The sequence below is a fragment of the Lissotriton helveticus genome, chromosome 4_1 (assembly GCF_964261635.1).
Source record: "Lissotriton helveticus chromosome 4_1, aLisHel1.1, whole genome shotgun sequence".
Taxonomy (NCBI): domain Eukaryota; kingdom Metazoa; phylum Chordata; class Amphibia; order Caudata; family Salamandridae; genus Lissotriton; species Lissotriton helveticus.
Window position 1 is genome coordinate 249,023,745 of NC_136063.1, and position 23,456 is coordinate 249,047,200.

The window sequence follows — 23,456 nt, forward strand, 5'->3', positions numbered from 1 at the left end:
ACCCGACTGGCTCCTAGTTCTGAAATTTTCTGCTCGCTGTAGAGCAGGTCTTGGTCCCAGTAGATCCAGTGGGCCCCCGAGGTATCCCCTGCGCTCTGGGCCAGGGCTTGCTGCCGGAGTCCTTCGAGAGAGGGACATGTTTTCTGTTCTGCCCGGAATTGTTCCTGAGTGGGGCCTCCCTCCTGACGCCATTGTGCCAGGTCAGGGACGTCCCGAAGCTGGTCTGATCCTTCTTCTGTTTGGGTCGAGGGACTGGCTTCTGGGGTGGCCTCCTCTGGGATGAGCGCGGGAGGAGGTTCCGGCCACTCGGGCTCTTCTAGACTGGGGACCGCGCGGGCGGTCATGGACCGGGTCGTGACGCAGACCCATTCGGGGAGGCCGAGCATCCCCAGGTGTTCCCTCCGTTCGACAGCTGCCCAGGGAGAGCTTTCGAGGTCGTTTCCTAGGAGGCAATCCACGGGGGCATCATCGCGGACCGTTACCTTTAACATCCCTGTTACTCCTCCCCACTCGAAGGGGACGCAGGCCATGTGGCATAGACTTTCGGAATTGTCTGCTGATCGGACAGGGCAAAGAATGTTCGGCAGGATTTGGTCGGGGGTGACAAGGTGGCGTCGGACCGCCGTTACACTGGCCCCGGTGTCGCGGAGGGCTTCCGCCCGGCGGCCATTAATGTTGACCCACTGACTGTACTTCTGCGTGTTGGCGGGAAGGGGGGCCCGCGGAATCATCTCTCTCTCCCCCAAGCAGACCAGCGCCATGGCGGCTGGTGCCCACTCAGAGGGGTCGGTCTCGTACTCTTCTTGGTCTTCCGGGATTAGTTCTTCCCCTAGGGCGGCCGCTGTGACCTGGCAGGGGGTAGTGTTCGGATTCTTTGGGCAGTTGGGATCACTGGCGTAGTGGCCGGGTCGCTGGCATCTGTGGCACATAACGTTGGCTCGGAAACCGGCCCGGATGGCTGGGCTCCCTCGGCCGACCGGGGTCGAGGGGCTGCTTGTGGGTGACAAGGGGCCGGGGTCTCTCCCCCGACCCGGGCCTCCTCCTCCTCCTCCCCGGGGGCGATGGGGCCCTGGGTACGGTCTGGATGATTCGCTGGGTCCGTTCCGGCCAACTCGGGTGCTTTCCCACCGGTCGGCTTCGGCGGCGAGTTGTCGAGGTTCGGTTAGTTTACTGTCCAAGAGGTGTTGCCGGAGTTCCACGAAGCAGTTGTTCGACAGGTGCTCCCATACGATAAGGTCAAAAAGTTGTTCGTAGGTGGTCACTTTGTTGCCCTTGATCCACCCTTCGAAGGCTCGACTAAAGAAGTTCACGTACTCCACCCAGGTCGTACCCGGAATCCGTTTGCAGTCGCGGAACCGCTGGCGGTACATCTCGGGTGTGAGCCCGTATCGAGTGAGGAGGGCGGCCTTCATATGGTCGTAGGATGTCATCAGATGGTCCGGGAGTTGCAGCAGGGCGTCCCGCCCTTCGTTGACAAACCTCCCCCATAATCCGGCTCCCCAGTCGCTCCGTGGAATCCGGTGGGAGGTCATGGCCACCTCATAGGCTTTAAACCACTGCTGTATATCATCGTTCTTGTGGTATTCCCGGATGACATCTTTGGGGATGTGAACCTTGGGCTCGGTAGAGGCAGGCAGGGTCGGTCGTTCGAGGAACCCGAGTTCTTTATTCTGTTTCTGGATTTCCAGTTCCTTGAGATTGCGCTCATGTTCGTACGCTAGTTTCTTTTCCTCTAGCTCTCTCTGTTTTTGCTTCTCTTCTCGCTCCTCTCGGAGCCGTAAGTGTTCCAGCGTTATTTTTTGTTCTGCCAGCTTGAGTTCTCCATCCAAGCGAAGTCGGGCTAGTTCTAATTCGTGGAGTCTGCTTTTTTCTCTTTCTCGGATCTCTTCCAGGGAGAGACCCGCTCTTCTTTCTTCAGTTGGTGCGGGGCTCGTCTCGGTTGTTCGTGTTCGGGGTACGGCCGTACCCGTTTCTGCCCAAGCTTCTAGGGCCCGTTTGAAGTCTTCCTTTGTGCTCAGACCGGTGGTTGGAAGGCCAAGTTCTATGCAATACTGCTTCAGTTCTCGGTGGTTGTAGTCTTCCAATTTTTCCATCTGGAATTTTTCCGTTGTTCCGCTCTCTGTTGTCATGGTGGTTGTGTGTCGTGGGGCGAGTGACTTTCTGTACGATTATGCGTAGGTTCGGATCCCGTCGCTGGCCACCAATGTTAGACGGGGACTCTGAGGGTCGGCCGAATACTGAGGGAGAGGTCCCCGAGGAGGACCGTCTCCGGCGATCGTACAGACAAGTCACCTCCCTCCCCACAAATAGGCACCACACCAGGTCGAGTTCAATACTTTATATAAGGTTCGTAAGGCAAGGATATTAGCGATACAGGATATCTCGGGCCCGAGGGGCCTCTCACTTCTAGTCTCTGTAGGGGAAAAGGGGGTAGCGGGACAGTCTTGGTACCGGGTCGGTACAGGGGGTGGCAAGAGGCGAGCTCACAATCCTCGAGCTGGAGAGTCTGTGAGTCGGGCCGCGGCAGCGCCAGCAGGCCAAGACGATGGTTTCACGAGGCAGAGGGCCGCGGCAGCGCCAGCAGGCCAGGACGATGGTTTCACGAGGCAGAGGGCCGCGGCAGCGCCAGCAGGCCAAGACGATGGTTTCACGAGGCAGAGGGCCGCGGCAGCGCCAGCAGGCCAAGACGATGGTTTCACGAGGCAGAGGGCCGCGGCAGCGCCAGCAGGCCAAGACGATGGTTTCACGAGGCAGGGGGCCGCGGCAGCGCCAGCAGGCCAGTCACGGATGAGTTCTTCTCGGGTCTCTCGACTCCAGGATACAACTCCCTTCCTGGTCTGGCCCTGCCCCAGTTATAGGTCTGGTCCCCTTTGATGTCCGGACCCTCGCGCCTGGGGGCCGGGAGGTCCGGGATGAGGGAGTCCAGACACCCAGCAGAGGGGTGGAGCCAGCGCCCAGGACGGCCTGGGGTGATCGACACCTGGCGGAGGAGAGCCGTTGACGATTCCTTCTCCCATTGACTCGCCAAGTGGTCACTCTGCCTCCTGGGAGGAGGTTGGTGCCTCGATGTCGGGGCCGGCCGGGCCCAGGGTTAGGGTCGAGTTGAGGCCACGCGGCCTCGTGCTGTAGTACCCCAAAATGGCGGCTGGGCCGAGGCCGGGGTGCGGATGGTGACCCGGGCCAGCTGGGTCCGGAGCTGGTGTCTTGTGGTGGAGGGATTGTAGGTTACTTCGGGTGGTCGCCGGGGACTCTGGTTGGGGATTCAGGGAGAGCCAGGGTCCGGGCCCCGTTGCGGGGAGGGGGGACAGCCCGACCATGCGGCCTGTCCAACAGGAAACCTAGCAAACATATACATTTTTGAAAACTAGACACCCAGGGGAATCCAGGATGGGGTAACTCGACTTCCTCCCACCAGGTTCTGTTACCCAGAATCCCTTGCAAACCTAACAAATTGACAAAAAAACACATAGTCCCCAAATTTCTGTGGTGGAAAGTTCTGAAATCTGCGTGGATCCACGAATTTCCACCCACCCCGCGTTCCCCAAAGTCTTCTGAGAAAAATGGTACCTCACTTGTGTGGGTTGGCCCAGTGACTGCGACAGGAAACAGCGCAAAATGCAACGTGGTCGCACCTCATTTGCACAGTGAAAAATATCCCTTTTTTGGCAAAGTGCCTAGCTGTAGTTTTTGAACCCTAGCCCTGCCGGCACCTAGGGAAACCTAGCAACCCTATACATTTTTGAAGACTAGACACCCAGGGAAATCCAGTATGGGGTGACTTGACTGCATCCCATCCAGGTTCTGTTACCCAGAATCCCTTGCAAACCTAAACAATTGACAAAAAACACATATTCCCCAAATTTCTGTGGTGGAAAGTTCTGGAATCTGCGTGGATCCTCAAATTTCCACCCACCCCGCTTTCCCCAAAGTCATCTGAGAAAAATGGTACCTCATCTGTGTGGGTCGTCCTAGTACCTGCGACAGGAAACGGAGCAAAACGCAACGTGGTCGCACCTCAATTTCGCAGTGAAAAATTACCCTTTTTTTGCAAAGTGCCTAGCTGTAATTTTTTAACCCTAGCTCTGCCGGCACCTAGGGAAACCTAGCAAACCTATACATTTTTGAAAATTAGACACCCAGGGGAATCCAGGATGGGGAGACTTGACTGCCTCCCATCAGGTTCTGTTACCCAGAAACCCTTGCAAACCTTAAACATTGTAAATAAAAAACACATTTTCTCCACATTTCTGTGGTGGAAAGTTCTGGAATCTGCGTGTATCCACAAATTTACTTCCACCTTGCGTACCCCAAAATCGTCCGAGAAAAATGGTACCCCACTTGTGTGGGTCGGCCTCGTGCCTGCGACAGGAAACTGCACAAAAAGCACCGTGGTTGCATCTCAATTTCACAATGAAAAATTACCCTTTTCTGGCAAAGTGCCTAGCTGTAGTTTGTGAACCCTAGCTCTGCCGGCACCTAGGGAAACCTACCAAACCCACACATTTCTGGAAAGTAGACACCTGGGGGCTTCCAGGAGGTATGGCTTGCGTGGATCCCCCAACGTTTCCTTACCCAGAATCCCATGCAAACCTCAATTTTAGCTAAAGAAATCTATCTTTTCACACATTTTCACGTGGGAAAGTGTGGCATCACTGGGCTCACACAAATTTCCTACCACCCAGCATTCCCCCAGGTCCCCCGATAAAAATGGTGCCTCACTTGTGTGGGAGGCGTAAGTACCCATGACAGGCAAGGGCCCAAAACATAGTAAGGCGACATCAAAATTGCCTATCTCAAAACCACCTGCTTTTACAAGGGGGGTGACCTGGGTTTTTGGCCCCGTGCTCACTGGCCATCTAGAGAAACCTACCAAGCCCACACATTTCTGAAAAGTAGACACCCGGGGGCTTCCAGTAGTGAGGCAACATTAACATTGCCTATCAAGAAATGTTTTGGTGTCAGACCTCCCAACAATGCTACTGGACACACACATGTTGTGTGTGCTCTGAGAACTAAAATCTGCTGGTCCCAAGTCAAAAATTCAACACGGAGTCCTTGCTGAAGATTCCGGACTCATCAGCGGAATCTCAAGATGGCCGCCGACTCGCGAGACGAGTCGGCAGTCTAGTTGTTGATTTCCTCCACAGCTGTCAGTCCTTAGGTGAGGCGCACTGTAAATCGAATGCTCACTTCACCTGAGGAAATAGGAGAGACAGCAGTGTTTCGCAGCAGTTCCCGACCTTGTCCCTTATCCTTTCTCCCCCTTTGCGTCGTGTTTTCCAATTTAGTCCGAATTAGAAGTCGGACCATTCCTTCCCCTTCACCCAGGTTTTTTTCCTCAATCCCAATTTCCAGTAAAAGTTTGCACCACAGTATTTCAATGAAGCGAACGTCCAGAGAACTAAGGTACCTCGCATCCACGGAAGAGTTTAGAAGTTGGAGGTCGTTTGGCGTCTACAGAGCTGGAGAAAGAGAGGAGAAAGAAAAATACAGATAAGTCATTCCTGCCCTTTTGAGAAGTCGAGTGCATGAAATATTAAGACTGTGTCAGAGATTATGTTTTAAATAACTAAGGAACTTGCAGATACATGTAGTAAGGAGTACATAATACTTACCAGTCAGTCTCCATAGAACCTCAGTTGGAGAAAACGAAAAGTCCTGAAAGAAAAAGAAGTTAGGATAAGAATAAAGTGCAACTAGTAGAACCTACATAAATAGGAGATTTAGAAAGAAGAATTCTTATGAGAGAGACCAATTTCTAGAGAAGGAAAGAGCAAAAGAAGAAAAAGATAGAAAGAGAGAATAGCAGAAAACAGGAGAAGATAGAACCTAACCTATGTGTAATTGCAGGTATAAAATACCTGGAAGTAAGGTCTGTTAAAAACTACGAAGATATACCAAAAGAATAGTAGGACTAGTCTCAGGAGAAATTTGGTAAGAATAGACAGCATCTATAAGGAAGAATAGAGCTTAGCGAGCGTAGGAGCAGAAGTAACTATTTATTTCTTTTGGTGTGTTAGGATTTCAAGGCTTCAACCTTTCAACAGAGAAAGACAAGAGAAGCAGAAGAATAGATCCTGGGCAGTCTCTTCTAGTTTATTATTTTATCCAATTACCCCCTTCCCCCTCTTAGAGTCCTTGAGGGTTAAGTATCTACAGTTGACGCCAAGTATTCTTGAGGTGGAGTCGGGAAAAAAGCAACATCCAGCTCCCGTGCAAGTCGTGGTAAGAGTTCACTTTTAGTCTCTGACAATTGGGCCCTTGGCTGTTGAGCACGGGGCCAAAAACTCAGGTGGTTGTGAAATAGTCTATTTTGATGTTGCCTCACTACGTTTTGGGCCCTTGCCTGTCGCAGGTACTTGGGCCTCCCACACAAGTAAGGCACCATTTTTATCGAGAGACCTGGGGGAACGCTGGGTGGTAGGAAATTTGTGTGAGCCTGGTGATGCCACACTTTCCCTCACAATAATGTCTGAAATACGTGATTTTTTCAGCTAAAATTGAGGTTTGCAGGGGATTCTGGGTAAGGAAACATTGGGGGATCCACGGAAGCCATACCTCCTTGAACGCCCCCGGGTGTCTAGTTTTCAGTAATGTGTGGGGTTGGTAGGTTTCCCTAAATGGCCGTCGAGTAAAGGGGCCAGGTGACCCTCCCTTGCAAAAAAACAGGTTGTATGTTGATAGGCAACTTTTATTTTGCCTCAACACGTTTTGGGCCCCTGCCTGTTGTGGGTACTTGGGCCTCCCACACGAGTGAGGCACCATTTTTATCGGAAGGCTTTGAGGAACGTGGGGTGAGTGGAATTTTGTGGATCCACGTAGATTCCAGAACTTTCCACCTTAGAAATGTGAGGAAAATGTTATTTTTTGACAAATGTTTAGGTTTGCAAGGGATTCTGGGTAACAGAACCTTGTGAGAGCCAGCCAAGTTACCCCATCCTGGATTCCCTGGGTGTCTCGTTTGGAAAAATGTACAAGTTTGATAGGTTTCCCTATGTGCTGACTGTGCTAGGGCCCAAAATTGACAGGTGGCAAATTGCTAAAAGAATCAGTCCCTAGTCTGCTTTCTGCTGCCCTGTGGGCATATCAGGGGATGGGGTTGCCCTGATATGCTCCCAAGGGGGTCAGAAACACTGTGGCTATTTGTTTGGGGGGTGGGGGAAATGGTATGCCCATTCTGGGCAGCCCCCACCCCCACACATAAAAAAGACAGTGTAATCATTGGCGTCTAGTGGGCTTTTTGGCCCCCGGGGGGGCAGATTGGGAGCAACTGCCCCCATCTTTCCCCCAAGGGGGTATACAGGCTGTAATTGTAGTGGGGGAGGGGTTGGGGGCATGGGCATGCTCGTTTTGGGCAGCCCCTACCCTAATTAAAATTTGCCCAAAAAAATTCCTGGCGTCTAGTGAGCTTTTGCCCCCTCCCCCGGCGGGGCACATTGGGTGTTAATGCCCCCATCTGCCTCTCAGGGGGCCAGAAAGCCTACTAGATGCCAAGGATTTTTTTGGGCAAATTTTAATTAGGGTGGGGGCTGCCCAAAATGGGCATGCCAATTCCCCCACCCCAGGGGGGGCAGGAAGGCTGTTATTTTTGTGGGGGAGGGGGTGGGGGCATGGGCATGCCCGTTTTTGGAGCCCCCACCCTAATTCAAATTTTCCCCAAAAGATTCCTGGCATCTAGTGGGCTTTTTGCCCCCGGTGGGTGCAGATTGGGGGCTCCTGCCCCTGTCCTCTTGAGGGAATGGTTCCGTCATGAGCACAGGGGTACCGATGCTCATTACGGAACCATTTCGTCATGAGCATCGAAGGGGTTAAAAAGGTACTATTGGGTCAGCATAAAGGAATGATAAGCAGAAGGTTTGAGATGGTAACAGACACTGGATTCTACGATGTTTAAGAGATACAATTGTCAAGTCATGTTTGTTGTGTTCATTGTAGGTTTATAAGCCTTGTATTTAGGGCTCAGGCCCAGATATACTCGCATTTGATGTGGTGCAACGCAACAGGATAATTTGCTATGCTGCATCAAATGGTGAGAGGAGGAACATGCCGTAAGTAATAATATATATGGTACATTCCTGCTCTCTTTCTCCCAGTGTGCAGTGTGGATGCCTCGCTCCAGCACCGACACCCTTGCCCAATGGTGCAAGGATGTTTACTTTACAGTCAGGATTCAGTGGCGGCTGATACATGTAAACAGTGGTGGGTTTGTGGAGGTGGTGCAGCAGGAGCAGGGGGGCAGGGGTGAGCACGGCAGGGAGGAAGGGTGGAGGGGGGAGCGCACGTTTTAAAAAAACTTACCTGATGCTGTTTCTGCCACCTTGCTCCTCAGTTCTCCGATGCTTCCTGGTTCCCAGCAGCCTCTGGGCCAGCATCAGAGACTCCCTGTGCAACCTGTGTGCTGTTCTCAAGCATGAGAGCAGTGTGGGGATTGGCCTGAGCGGGCTACTCTGATGCTCCGCTCAGGACAGAGAGTCTCTGCTGTTTCACCATACCGGCTGTTCAATACTGTGGAAAAGTAAATTTTGCCATGTTATATGTGCCTACGTGTTCCCCATATTATGCTATATGTGCATGATCGATATGCATGTATCCCCCTATGATCGATTAAAGACGCAATTACAGTTGTGTCCAACTCTAGTATGCCAGTTTCCAGTTCTCGTGAAAGCAACGAGTATTAGGCCTATGTTGCCACATTTTACAGTGTGCACGTTAATTCATTGAATCGTCCCCGTTTCTAGGCCTCAAAAGGGCCCGGACATCAGATTCAGCTCCAGACTTCTGAACCCTCTCCGAGGAGCGATACAGCCCCCACCTGCATCCCTGACCCTTCACTTACTTCCTGCCTCGCAGTGCCCGGCCCGGCCTGGCTCTGCCTCTCAGTCTGCCAAGAGTATGTTATGCTTCTAGTTATCAGTCTAGCCCTCCTTCTCTGCATTCCTAAGCTACTGAATCGCATCAATAGTTTCAGTCATGGTCTAGCCTTTCTGTCTCCATGTAAGAGAAATACTGTATTAATATTCATAGAATATTCCTAGCACACGCAATACATGTAGAATACTGCATGCACCAGTCTTAGTATCTAGTATCCTTTGCCCTGATAACTTTTGGATTCTATCAACATGTACTCCAAACACCAGATACCAGATATGATATAGGTACATGTCGCTCTGACACTACAGACTGTAGTCTCCTCTTCTAGCGCAGAAGTCATAGCCCCCAGTTCCTCCTGGTAACACGTCATTGCCCGTTTGCGCGCACCACTAGGTTAAAGGTCCCAGCTGCTCAGGTAGCCCCCTCCATGTTTCCGCCCCATTTATGACACTTCTGTGACGTTTGCATCACATGTCTATGTATACGCCCTGTACACGCCTTCTTGTTACATCATTTTGCCTTTATCTTTCGCGACTGCTACGAGATACGCCTACTGCTACGCCTACTGTATTGAATGTAATGTATTTGTTTAAGTATATATACTGTGCACTGTTACTAAAAGTTACCCTTACCCTTATCCCGATTCCCATTTCGGTGTGCAGCTGCCGTCCCGTGCTTCCAGGCTGTTCTGTCCCTTCCCTTATGCCTGATTAAAGCCTGAAGACTCAAGATACCTCGAATCCTGTCTCTTATTTATTGAGCTATCTGTTTTATTCACTGTATTCAAAAATAGTACCGGTAATTAATTATTTATTTACCACATAATGGCGCCCGAATAGGGACTTGCCCTTTCCCCACGCGCCGGCGAAGCCACGCAGGCCCCCTGATCCTCTGCAGCCGTGGCGGAACCATACCGTGCACGTGCAGATATTTCTGCTTCAAGTATCCCTCAGGCCCACGGAGGAGACGGAGGTTGCGGTCCAGCATCCAGACGAGGCGGTGAGGAACGCGGCGAGTCCCGACCAGAGCCCAAGCCGAGAGTCCAAGGTCCGAGGTATCCGGAGGCCCACCTGTAACTGAAGTCCGAAGTTCGTAGTCCGACGTCGTAGCAGTCCAGTCCAGTCCGAGGCCTTCCGTTCTTGCTGCCCGGTGAGTACCGTTGCTGGGGTAGTATCTAGACAGGGTCAAATAATTTGTCTCTGGTCCGTGGGTTTGGGTACACAGATCCAGCACGAAGTGTCCACCTAGGTGGATGCGGGTCCTGACGTGTCTCTTTATGGGACCGGTATGTTTCGTACTGTTTAGCAGTACATCTAGTCATTCTAGTAAGTTTCGTTCTCGAGAAATTCATGTGTTCTGTTCTCAGTATACCAGGTAATATTTCTGTCGGAACTGTTATTCTAAATGTTATTTAATGTGTTTTCAATGTCGTGGTATGAGTGATTTGTTTTTCCAGTCATTATTGTGTTTATCGTGTATTGTATTGTGTTTGGATTCCAGTCTAGAGAATGCCTCTATTCTCTAAGTTACGTCAGTTAAAAACCCGAAAAGGGTTGCTCGAGGAAGCAGTTCCTGTCCCGCCGAGGGACAGTCCAGGTCATTTTATGTATCATAAGCATGGCCTAAGTGCCATATTATATCTAGACTTATGGGCGGATTATACCAAGGAGTTAGAAGAGAAATATAGATGGCCCGTATCAGGTACATGGGATGCCGAGTGCATCATGCGAGTAGAAGAAGCATTATGGAAAAAGAAAGCCAGACAGTCTCAGAAAGATGCCATCGAGTTATGGCGCAAAGAATCTCATAGAAGAACCGAAAAAGAAATCAGAAAAACAGAATTAAGTAGGGAATCCTCAGAAAGAGCCCAAGAAAGGGAATTGATCGAAGTAGGTGAACGAGTTAAAGCAGAACAGTCAGACAGACAGAGAAATGCCCTTATTAAGGGTATGTATCCTCTTCTTGCCGAGGGCTTGCCAAAAGCAACCCCGGAAGCACCATGTAATTTGCCGCCGCCATTAGTCCCGATTAGGCTACGTCACAAACCGACCGCAGCTGATATTTTTCTCTCGTCCTATTTGGACGACACAGCCCCAGAATATGCAAATCCTGTTCCGCCAGCTCCCGTAAATAATGTAATTCCTGTTCCCCCAGCCACCGGGGCACCCGTTACAGCATCTGTTACGGCACCCCCGGTCCAGCGTACAGTACATGTACCCGCTACATCAGTCACTCTCCCAGCACGTACAATACACACCGACGATTCTAGTTTAGGAGCCGCGGGGGGAAGTCCTCCTGGAACCCCGCCTCAACACAGACGTATGACGCTACTTGAGCTACATGAACGAGCGTTACAGCGTACGCCAAAAATTCAAACATTTACAGATATCAAGCGAGCACTTACCGAATGTCGTTATGATCCAGTTCCAGGCGATGGTACTATGGTCATATATTCATTACGTTTAAGACGGGTGACCGACTATTTGGACACCCTGCCCAATATGAAAGAATATCTAGACAGAATATATCGTTTTATCCGTACAGGAGTAGATCCAGATAGTGTTCGCGACACCATGATTCAAAGAAAAGTCGAGATCCAGCTCATGCTTTTAAAGTTTTTAGTTAATTGTTTAATAAGAGAACAAGATTATCCGGATAAAGATCCAGAAGAAATGAAAGTCTTGACCAGGTGGAGTGACCATATAACCGAGGGAAGACACAAGACACAGAACTGTATAGAGAGTATGTACAAGAAAATTCGTAGGGAAATAATAAAGTTACACGAGAAACGAGAAGCAGCACAAGTAACCGAGAAAGAAGACAACTCCGATAACGAAGAGGTAGACGACGAGAATCCCTCCAGAATAGCGTATGTAGGTAGAACTAGACTTCCCGACCGACATTCACGCCTAGATCACAAGAAAGTTTTTCCTCCTCCAGCACCAGAACAAGGTTCTCTTGAGCAAGTATTCCAAGCTACCGATCATATTCTGAAATCACGAATAGGCTATAGTGAGCTTAGTACAATACATGAACAAGAACTAGCCCGATCAGCAGTCCGATGGACTACTGACTCTACCACTTTTCCAGACGAAATAGTGGCACAAATGTTTCTGAAACTGACCCCAGCCGAGCAGCGACTGGCGGGAATGTATATGATCCAGCACCTCATTACCCTGTATGAGGGACAGCATTCTGATCCAGGTCCTCTACATGATGTTTTGAACGAGTTACTCCAGTATAGATGGAAAGGTCTAGGTACCGATTTAATTAGTATCATTCTAGAACAGCGCCACAAATATCGAACGTTTCTGAATCCACATTTTGTTCACGTCTCACCCCCAGAAAGTAAATCATTTTACATAGATAGACAGAATCCGTTACGAGAAGTACACCCAGTTAGGACAGCGGGTGGTGATCTAGAACGAGTATTTGTTTACACCCCTATCACAAAGATGGAACTCTTAGAGATGAAGAAACTAATTCCCTGTCACGATAAAGATCCAGCAGGGTTCCATCGAGAATTAAAAGACATGCTCCGTATGGGAGAATACACGTATCCTGATATCATTAAAATGTTAAAGGTCCTGTTGCCCGCAGGGGTATATGAAAAACTCAAGGAAAAAGAGTGGGAGGTGGGAGAGAAAAAGATTGATTGGACAGCTCTAGAAGCTGAAGATAATACACGAGTACCAGGTACCGGTCTTGGGGCGAAAGCTAAAGAATTGCCCGAGTTATTGATACAAGTTTTGCCAAGATTACTAGCCACGAAAAAGGAAGATTGGGATGCCATCTCAGCTTGTAAACAGAAACAAGACGAAGACACTAGTGATTTTTATTCTAGATTTGAAAAATGTTTTATTATTAATAGTGGTCTGAAAACAAGTAGTGAATCGTACCCTCATCTTTTTGTTACCAAACTAGTCGAGAATTCAAGTCCACAAGTTAAAAATAGAGTACTGAAAGTCGAAAGTACCTGGCAAGCTAATACTCCGTCACAAATGTTACAAATGCTCCAGTACCACCAGAACAGAATCAGGGAAGAGCAAGAACACGAAAGGAGACGTATGAAAGACACGAAAATGAAAGTATTAGTTGCACAATCTGTTCCACAAGACAGTCAGGAGAGGGGTCCGAATCAAGCCAGTCATCCTGCAGCTCCCGTTAAAGGGACCTGCAATTACTGTAAACAGCCAGGTCATTTTATAAACGAGTGTGCAGTTCTGAAACACAACATAGCTACTGGTAAAACTAAAGAAAGACCACGTCCGCCTAGACAAGAACAAGTTTCACAGACTTCTCAGCCACCACAGAATGCACAACAGTCAGTTACAGCCCCGCAGCCTATTGCTGCAACACAGCATGTTACACAGCAGATGTACCAGTATGCCCAGACAGAGTATCCAGATTATCAGCCGTATTCATGAAACAGCCTAGAGAGGGAGGTAGGCTTGCCTCTCATCGAGATACCTGTAGATCAAGAGGGTCCCTATGTACACAGTCAAGTATTAGGGAAAGACAGAAAGTTTCTGATTGATACAGGGGCAAGTAGGACTACCATCAGTCATGACGAGGTTCCAGGGGCTCCGCTCTCAGGCTCTAGAAATGTTTCCCTTGGATTTTCAGGAAAGCCGATTGTTAATGAAATATCGAAACCAGTTACTCTAGAAGTCGGTCCATTGTCCCGAACTACTGATTTGTTACTCACGAAATCTTGTCCAGAAAATTTATTAGGCATTAAGACATTGAAAGAATTAGGAGCAGTAATTTGCTGTTCCCCAGAGGGGGTCCGCTTGTTTTTGAGAGACTTCAAAGGTCATTATGTATTACGTGATTTTGATCCAAGATTATTGAATGTACCACAGCATTTATGGGCGCAAGGTCCAACTGATGTAGGTTGTATGCATATCACACCCCATTGTGTGACTCTGAAGCAAGGTGTAGTTTTGCCACGAATCAGACAGTACAAATTGCCACCTGAGGCTGTAGCAGCCTTATCCAAAATTATTGACGAACTTATTGCTCAAGGAGTGGTTGTAGAAACTGACTCCAATGTATGTAATTCTCCTATCATTCCAGTCCTGAAACGTACTGATCCAAATGCACCTCCAGTATATCGATTAGTGATTGACCTTCGAGAACTTAATAAATGTATTATACCTCAGTATCCAGTAGTCCCAGATATTTCGTCACTTTTGACAGCCATTGATTCTGAAGCCACGTTCTTCACAGTTACCGATCTCAAGAACGCATTCTTCAGTGTCCCCATTCACCCAGACAGCCAGTACCTTTTCGGTTTTTGTTTAAATGGAAGAAGCTATAAATTCACACGAGCTCCTCAAGGTTTTACAGAAAGTCCTAGTATTTACAGTCAAGCACTTAAGAGACAACTAGACAATATTCACATGCCAACTGACACTGTCCTGCTCCAGTATGTCGATGATCTACTGATCACAGCCCGTTCTGAACGTGACTGCGAGCGTGCGTCACTTACAGTTCTGTATTTTCTGGCCGAGCAGGGGCACAAGGTGTCCCCTTCAAAATTACAATTCTGTGTCCAGCAAGTGGTATACTTAGGACACTTACTGTCCAAGTGGGGTAGGCAGTTGACACCTGACCGTATCCAGTTAATAGCGAGTCTTCCACAGCCCAAGACACAGAAGGAGGTACGAGCTTTTATTGGCCTCACTTCTTACTGCAGACAATGGATTCCTCAGTATGCATTTCTAGCCAAGCCACTGATACAGTTAACGACACAGGAGGCAGCCGTATCGACTGTCCTCCCTTGGACCCAGGAACATACACTTGTTTTTAATGAGTTGAAGAAAGCCTTATGCCAAGCACCTGTTCTAGCAACACCGAACTACAGTAAGCCTTTTACACTTTTTGTCACAGAACGTGATGGTACTGCATTATCTGTTCTCACACAAGATCAAGCAAGACAATACAAGCCCTGTGCTTATTTTTCGAGCACATTAGATCCAGTGGCCCAGGCGCTGCCTGCGTGCCTCAAGTCAGTTGCAGCCACAGCTCTAGCGATCAGACAAAGTGATTCCATAGTGTTAGGACACTCCCTGACAGTACAAGTTCCACACTCCGTGGAAGTTCTTTTAAACCGAACACAGACTCAGCACTTGACAATTGCACGTTTAACAGGATATGAACTGACATTGTTTCAGCCACACATAGAAATCAGACGCTGCAACATTTTAAATCCAGCTACACTGTTACCGTCAGTTACTTCAAATCCTGCCACACATGACTGTGTGGAAGTTGTTAACACTATGACTAAGCCAAGACAAGATCTGACAGATATTGCATTACCTGATCCCGACCTGACACTCTATGTGGATGGTTCATGTATGAGAACAAGTACAGGAGAACTAGTAGCCGCGTATGCAGTGACTACTGAAACCGAAGTTATAGAAACACGTCGTATTGACACCCTGTCTGCTCAAGCAGCAGAGCTAGTCGCTCTGACCCAAGCCTGCATACGTGCCAAGAACCAGAAAGTAAACATATACACAGATTCACGTTATGCATTCGGAGTCGTACACGACTTTGGAGTGCTCTGGCAAGAACGAGGTTTTATGACTTCTCATGGAACCAAGATCCAGCATGGTCTCCTCATTCAAGCTCTGTTAGCTGCAATACATTTACCGACAGCTATCGCTATCATGAAGTGCAAGGCACATACGAAAGTCACTGATATCATTTCCCAGGGTAACGATCTAGCAGATCGAACAGCCAAGCTTACAGCTCAGACTCCAGACATTCCAGTTAACACTACACAGACACTCACTCCAGATCAGACTACTTGTATGACAGTTAAGGACCCTACACAAGATGTCATAGACATACAGTTACATGCTACTCCTGAAGAAATCAAGAAATGGTCCGAACAAGGAGGGGTCCAGACAGATCAAGGATGGTTGACGAAGGGAAAAGCCACATGGTTTCTCCCCGACTCTATGGTTCAAGTCATTATTAATACCGCACATAGTCCAGCACATCTAGGAGAAAAAGCTATGTTAGACAGTATTCAGAACCTTTGGTTCAACAAGCATTTACGAGCTGCAGCCAAACAGAAAGTACGTACCTGTATGATATGTTGTCAGTTCAATCCAGGTAAAAGTGTCCCGGTGGAACAAGGTGGATTCCAACCTCCTGACCACCCTTTTGAAGTCCTCCAAATGGATTATATTCAGATGGAGCGATGTCGAGGTTTCAAGTATGTCCTCGTAGTTGTATGCGCTTTGTCCAGGTGGACAGAAGCATATCCAGTTCCAGATTACACAGCTGCGACCACTGCCAGGCAGTTGGTTCGTGAGTTCTTTCCCCGCTATGGACTACCTAGGGTCGTGTATTCAGATAACGGCCAGCCATTCTCATCCGAGCTCATGAAACATGTTTCCCTTCTGTTAGGGTACCAGTGGAAGTTCCATTGTGTGCGCCATCCTGAAGCAGCCGGTCTCGTAGAGAGACATAACCAGACTTTGAAAATCCGCATTGCTAAAGTATGTAGAGAAAAAGGTGTAGACTGGCTCGTAGCTCTGCCAGTCGCTCTATTCTATATGAGAATGGTTGCACATTCCAGATCAGGTCTGTCCCCGTATGAGGTCGTATTCGGCCGCCCTCCAAACATGTGGGGTACACCTAGACCCCGTAGTATTACAGATGTTTCCAGTAATATGCTGACAGATTACCTAGCTTCCTTGATGTCTGCCCTACACTCTTGTCGTTCACAGGTTGCCGCTGCATTTCCAGACAACACTGAGGTGAAACCGCATGAAGTCGTTCCTGGAGACCATGTCTTGGTCCGCAATTTTGATCGTTCAAGTCCGCTGGAGCCCCGTTGGAAGGAGCCTCAAATGGTGTTATTAACTACAAGGACCGCGGTCAAGCTAGAAGGCAGGAAGGGATGGGTCCACATCAGTCATATCAAGAAGTTCCATGGATTACGACAAAAGACATTTATTAAGGACTGCCTTATTCCTAAGGACTGCCCAAAAACAGACTCTGAACTCAAAATTCCCCTGTTAGAGAAAACTCCGCAGCAGGAGTATAAAAATAAACTGAGGTCTAGTAAAATAAGTCAGCCAGTTTAATTGTCTAAGTCCCTCTCGGGTGAAACGGTTGGACAGGTTCCTGACATGTATGAGATAGACCCACACAGTGAGAGAGTTAGTCAAAACTCTAAAAGATGTATTATCGTTCTATTTTTCTTGTTATTTTTGAGTCTTATGATTACCTGCACAAGTTATGCTTTACATTTATGTTTTCCGATTTCACATGTACATATGCTTTCTAATACTACAGTAGAGCACACATTTAGTGATCTGCCTCCTCACGAGCTATCCTATCGTCTTGCTATGCGAACAATACATTCATCCGAATGTTACACTATTCACACCAGACCAGCAATGCCACAAATTGTTGGGTGTGTGGTCGACTCCCCCCTTTCCAGACACCGAAGGGAGTTCTGCCACTCTTTCCTTATCCGTTTTCACATAATGGTTCGTGTGGAGCATGGTCCATGTTAACGTCATCCTCCACTGATATGTCCTTTCTGAATCGAACATGTTTTCCAGACAAGCAAGGTCTTTCCCATAGAACAGGGTTAGATCTAGAAAATGAAGTATATGATTTAGGTAATTATTCCGCGAATTTCATGGTCCTGAATGTTCAGTCCGATACTACTCCAGATTTGCCTGCTATTTCAGTACTACCAGTCAAAGGCGAATTATGTGTCAGAAAGAATGGTTCCGCACATGTAGGACATAGTGATTGTACTACTATTGTCGAGTATAGTGACAGTGGGAAATCTATTTTCAAAGCCTCACGTCATTCTTATTTTGTTTGTGGTCAGACTGCATATGTTCGTCTGCCCCTCGATTGGGATGGAACATGTTACATTGCCTTCCTACTGCCACCACTTTTTCTAGCCCCATCTGATTATCACAGAAACACACATCTAGTACACGTCAGACATAGAAGGGAGGTCGAGTCCCCAATTGTCGATCAAACTGAAACTGCTCTAGAACAATATCAAGACTTCAATAAAGGTTTCTTCTTCTTTATAGGACCTGTCCAGAATAGTAAGTTAATACGTAGGTTAACCAGAACCCTTGAAGCAGTAGTGAATGAGACTACTTCCGCTCTAGGTAACTTAACCGAAGAGCAATCTGCTATGCGATTTGTCGTGCTCCAAAATCGTCTCGTTCTTGACGTCATACTGGCCGATAGAGGAGGAGCATGTAGAGTCATCGGATCTAGTTGCTGCATTTTCATTCCTAATAACGCGCCGTCTGTTTATTCAGCTATAACCAGACTCCATAAAATTGCCCATCAGTTACACCAGAATCCAGGCACCTGGACGTGGTCCGGTTGGCTCTGGAGTATCATATCTGCCTGGGGATGGAAAGTACTGTCATTCCTAGGTATTGCAGTAATGATCGTATTCAGTTGCTGCCTCTGTTTACAATGTGGCCCTGCGATTTGCGGCATGTGTGCTACCTCTTGTATTCCTAGTCCTAAGTCCCGTTCCAAGACAATTCGAGACGAGCAAATGATGCTATATGAACAGATAGATGGTATCATGAATATTGATGTTTCCTGATGGAAAGGTAGGGCACAAGGAGGGAATGTGGAAAAGTAAATTTTGCCATGTTATATGTGCCTACGTGTTCCCCATATTATGCTATATGTGCATGATCGATATGCATGTATCCCCCTATGATCGATTAAAGACGCAATTACAGTTGTGTCCAACTCTAGTATGCCAGTTTCCAGTTCTCGTGAAAGCAACGAGTATTAGGCCTATGTTGCCACATTTTACAGTGTGCACGTTAATTCATTGAATCGTCCCCGTTTCTAGGCCTCAAAAGGGCCCGGACATCAGATTCAGCTCCAGACTTCTGAACCCTCTCCGAGGAGCGATACAGCCCCCACCTTTATCCCTGACCCTTCACTTACTTCCTGCCTCGCAGTGCCCGGCCCGGCCTGGCTCTGCCTCTCAGTCTGCCAAGAGTATGTTATGCTTCTAGTTATCAGTCTAGCCCTCCTTCTCTGCATTCCTAAGCTACTGAATCGCATCAATAGTTTCAGTCATGGTCTAGCCTTTCTGTCTCCATGTAAGAGAAATACTGTATTAATATTCATAGAATATTCCTAGCACACGCAATACATGTAGAATACTGCATGCACCAGTCTTAGTATCTAGTAGCCTTTGCCCTGATAACTTTTGGATTCTATCAACATGTACTCCAAACACCAGATACCAGATATGATATAGGTACATGTCGCTCTGACACTACAGACTGTAGTCTCCTCTTCTAGCGCAGAAGTCATAGCCCCCAGTTCCTCCTGGTAACACGTCATTGCCCGTTTGCGCGCACCACTAGGTTAAAGGTCCCAGCTGCTCAGGTAGCCCCCTCCATGTTTCCGCCCCATTTATGACACTTCTGTGACGTTTGCATCACATGTCTATGTATACGCCCTGTACACGCCTTCTTGTTACATCATTTTGCCTTTATCTTTCGCGACTGCTACGAGATACGCCTACTGCTACGCCTACTGTATTGAATGTAATGTATTTGTTTAAGTATATATACTGTGCACTGTTACTAAAAGTTACCCTTACCCTTATCCCGATTCCCATTTCGGTGTGCAGCTGCCGTCCCGTGCTTCCAGGCTGTTCTGTCCCTTCCCTTATGCCTGATTAAAGCCTGAAGACTCAAGATACCTCGAATCCTGTCTCTTATTTATTGAGCTATCTGTTTTATTCACTGTATTCAAAAATAGTACCGGTAATTAATTATTTATTTACCACAATACAACCGGGTTGGAGAAAGCCAAGTCTGGCGAAACCTAAGTGGAGAAACCTAAGAGCGCATGTCTGTTTGGCCAACCTGAGACGGCCGGCACATATAGTGCCGGAACCAGTAATTCTCCCTCCTTCAATGGCCCCGCACCTCCCTGCAAATTCGGGCAGAGACAGCAGGTGAAAAATAAAATGATAGTAAAATATCATTTTATTTCTCACTTGCTGGGTCTGAGCCAGTGAGGCAACGCTCCTCTGCCATTGCGGAGGAGCTGCTGCTGCCAGGATTGTTTATGTGCAGGAATGGACACCTTTCTGTGTGTGCTACAAAATGCAGCACAAGTAGAAGGTGGAAATAATGAGGAGAAAAAATATATTTCTCCTTGTTATGCCTCACCTGGGAAAAAGTACAATTATGACGGATTCCAAGGTTTACTAGTCTTAGTAAATTTGGGAATGCAGCAAAACCTTGGTGGTAGGAACATCCACATTCTATCCACGGAATGCATTCTGCCTGCATAGTAACTCAAGGCAGTGCCATGCGTTGCCTAGCGTTACACCAGATTTACTCTGCCACACAAGGTGGCTCTGCGTGGCATAGTAAACCTAACTTAAGGGCATGCATTGGCTTCCATCGCCTTTCATGGGGTGAGTTGTTGAAAAGTTTAATCACTTCGTCCATCACCTTGTTGTGTTTGCTATGTTTGTCTCAAGGGGCCAAGGGTATGCCCATGAGTGGTGATACCCCGAAACCAGTCCTAGGATGCTTGTTTCCGGTCTATGTAGGACCTGATTTAGCAGTTCGGGCAGGACTGTTCCCATGAGGAGCAGGGCCAAAACGGATTTGCATATGGCTTGTTCCAAACTGGGGTGGCGTAGCGTGCAAATAATGGATTAAACCCAGCTCTCTTGACTGGAGTTGAATGGTTGAATGGTTTCAGCACTCCACCCATCATCTTATTGTGCTTGCTAGGTACAATGGTTACAGCCATCTAGAGTAAAAGGCGGTCCTCTCAGGTAAGAGAGGAGCGTCCTATGGCATACACTGGCTTCAGCAGATTGCTTGAGCTCTGAATTGGCTCCATTAGCAATCGACAGACGAGCAACTCTATGGCATGCAGTGGATACAGGATTACATAATACAATATCTCTAAAAAGTTGTTTTAGGAGCAGTAATGATTAACACCCAGAGTGAATTCTGAGTCTACCCAGGAGAGAAAGATGGGTAAACCACAGGCATGTACTGAGTAGAGGCAGCCGGGCCTGCTCAGTCAAAAGGTTGCTATAAGGCTGAAAGTTTCACTAACAATCAAGACAATGCAAGACTAACAAATGCTGGAATTCACAAGTCAAGGAGGATCTAGTGTCTTGTGAGTTCCCAATGATGGATCACTTTTGGCTCCTAATGGACTCCTTAGAGCTGTGACGTAGGTGTTAGAGAAGAATGCAATGAAAGCTGATTTAGAATGTTGATTTTGCAGTTACACACAGAAGAACAATAAATAAATAAAAATAAAGATGAGTAATAAGCTCAGTGTGTGGCGTAGCCATCTAAGGGTACCCTGGCTGGGGAAGACACTACAGAGGCTGTGGCCTAATGCACAGCTAATATACATTACTTTCACCTTTTTTTTATCGAGAGATGGTACCGTAAGAGAAACTTCATTCTGTGCTTGATTGGGTTGACCCAGGATCAAACCAAGAAGTAGCCCATAACGTGCACACGTAGCAAAAGTATTAGCATAGAGAATCCGCCCACTGTGGGCACTGGTTATACTCAGAATAAATACCCTGGTCCAGGTCTTAGTATAGTACCCACAGATAAGGAATCCTTGCATTTGAAGCAGGAACATCTGTTCTCTTAAATCAGACATAGAACTCACTGAACTTAATTTTTAATTGCAGCAACATCACTTGATCTTCAGGAATTATTCCTGATGTGGCACACCCGGCGAACGTGACTCTTGTGTTTTTTAAATTTTAATTCATGTTATACATATTGAAATGGTGACAATTCTGCCAGAGGTAGACTTTGCATCACTTGATAGTTCTGTACCTTCCTGGTGGGTTTTGAGGATTTGTTCACAGCCTGAATCTATGAATTGCACCGAGTAGTTCACAGTAGGATATCTGCAGCTGATGGATGGGTGTGTTCTAAACTGGTTGTGTGTAGCCAGAGGTCCGATGAGTTACTTAAATGCTAACTGAGTTATTTGATTATGCATTGCTGACGATATTGTAAGTGAGTCAATTCATAGAAGATGGAGTGTGTGATGCTGTGGTGCCTTGATATCTATATGCTGCTTAATCCGGACTGTGTTGTGTGGATGTTATGCATTTTGTTTGCTGTGTAGCTTCAGAAACTTTGCCGGCTACTAATAGACTCTGCGAGAATCACACTTGTTTGTTTCCTTAGTATAAAAGCATGCTCTACGCTTCTGGTGAGGAGGTGATCTGTCACCCTGGGCGTAGGACTACTCTACGCTTGCGGAGCGTGCGTATTTTACGGTATGATGCACTATCCAAATTGCATATAGCACAGTGCAAAAACGTGTAGCGGGCATTTTTGCTTGCTCGCGGCTCTCAACGTCAAGTTGGCGACCGCGAGCAAGCAAAATCAACTTCCCGGCGAGACTTTTTCCTCGTTCGCGATCAGCAACATCAAGTTGCCGATCGCGAGCGTGGAAAAGAAACCTCCCGGCGAGATTCTCAACATGGGGAGGTTAGGTTTCTCATTGCGAGTGGTCGCGTATGCTCGCAAAGAGAAACTACCAGTCCGCGTTAAGAAAGCTGCCGCTCTAGTACAGAACTACTTGAGCAGCTGAAAACGACCGCTTGCACTGTGGAAGATGCCGATTGCACAGTGCGGACAAGCATCCGGCACTGTGCAATCAGTGCGAACAGCATTTCCCTACCGCACTACGCATTTAGCGTAGCATGTGTAGTGCAAAGTGCACTTCGCGTAGCTATGCGTAGCGCTACTACGCAAATTACGGTCAGGACGGGGCATGATTGGGGAAAAACAAATAATTCTATTTTATTAAATTTTATTGTGAGCGTTTAGATTGGGTACAATGACCTGATGTTGGTGAGTTACACCTGGAACAGCAATCTGTACTTAAAACTGGCAGACCAGAATGTTGCTTACACAAGGCTCTCCTTTGATGCAATGTCTTTTAATATTTGCTTTCGTCTTCTTTTAACCCCAGGTGGACGTTTATGGCTTTGGAGCAGACAGTAACGGAAACTGGGACCACTACTATGAAAAAAAAAAGTACTGGAAAAAGTGCTTTCCAAGAAACAGTAGGGCATGATTGGGACTTTCAGACAAACGTGACAGAAAGTCTAAGATCGGCCAACAAAATACAGTTCTTCTCGGGCGCATGACACCTGTGATACAGGAGGACAATGTGGATTAAAGTGTTTTTCTCTTGAGAGAAAATTGACAGCTCCTCTGAACGAAAACGATAGTGATAAAATGAAGACTTTCAGAAGGGAAAAATGCAGTCGGAGAATTATTTTATTCAACTCTGTTTCACGAAATGATCTCAAAATGTGTGAAAAAACTTTGTGTTGAATGTTGGCTGATTCATTGAAATTAGCCACAATGTTACAAACACGACTCTTTGAATACCTTTCAGAAGCAATAAGACAAAACAGCAGCGGTGTTACACATAGTGTTGTGTTTTTATGTTTGCTGCCCTACATGGATGCTGTTTTCTACATTGTCAAAAGCAAGTAAGGAGTTCATAGAATTTGAGAT

The 23,456-nt window shown here is 47.4% G+C and overlaps 1 protein-coding gene across 1 annotated transcript in view; it reads left to right on the forward strand.

The window, feature by feature from the left end:
- Positions 1-23,135, forward strand: part of LOC144828503 (CMP-N-acetylneuraminate-beta-galactosamide-alpha-2,3-sialyltransferase 1-like) — a 593,148-nt gene extending 570,013 nt beyond the window's left edge. The window contains exon 7 of the mRNA XM_078686728.1: positions 22,903-23,135. Within this exon, the coding sequence (XP_078542854.1) occupies positions 22,903-23,007 (105 nt within the window). The 3' untranslated portion in view covers positions 23,008-23,135. The remainder of the gene's footprint in view (positions 1-22,902) is intronic.
- The last annotated feature ends 321 nt before the right edge of the window (positions 23,136-23,456 follow it).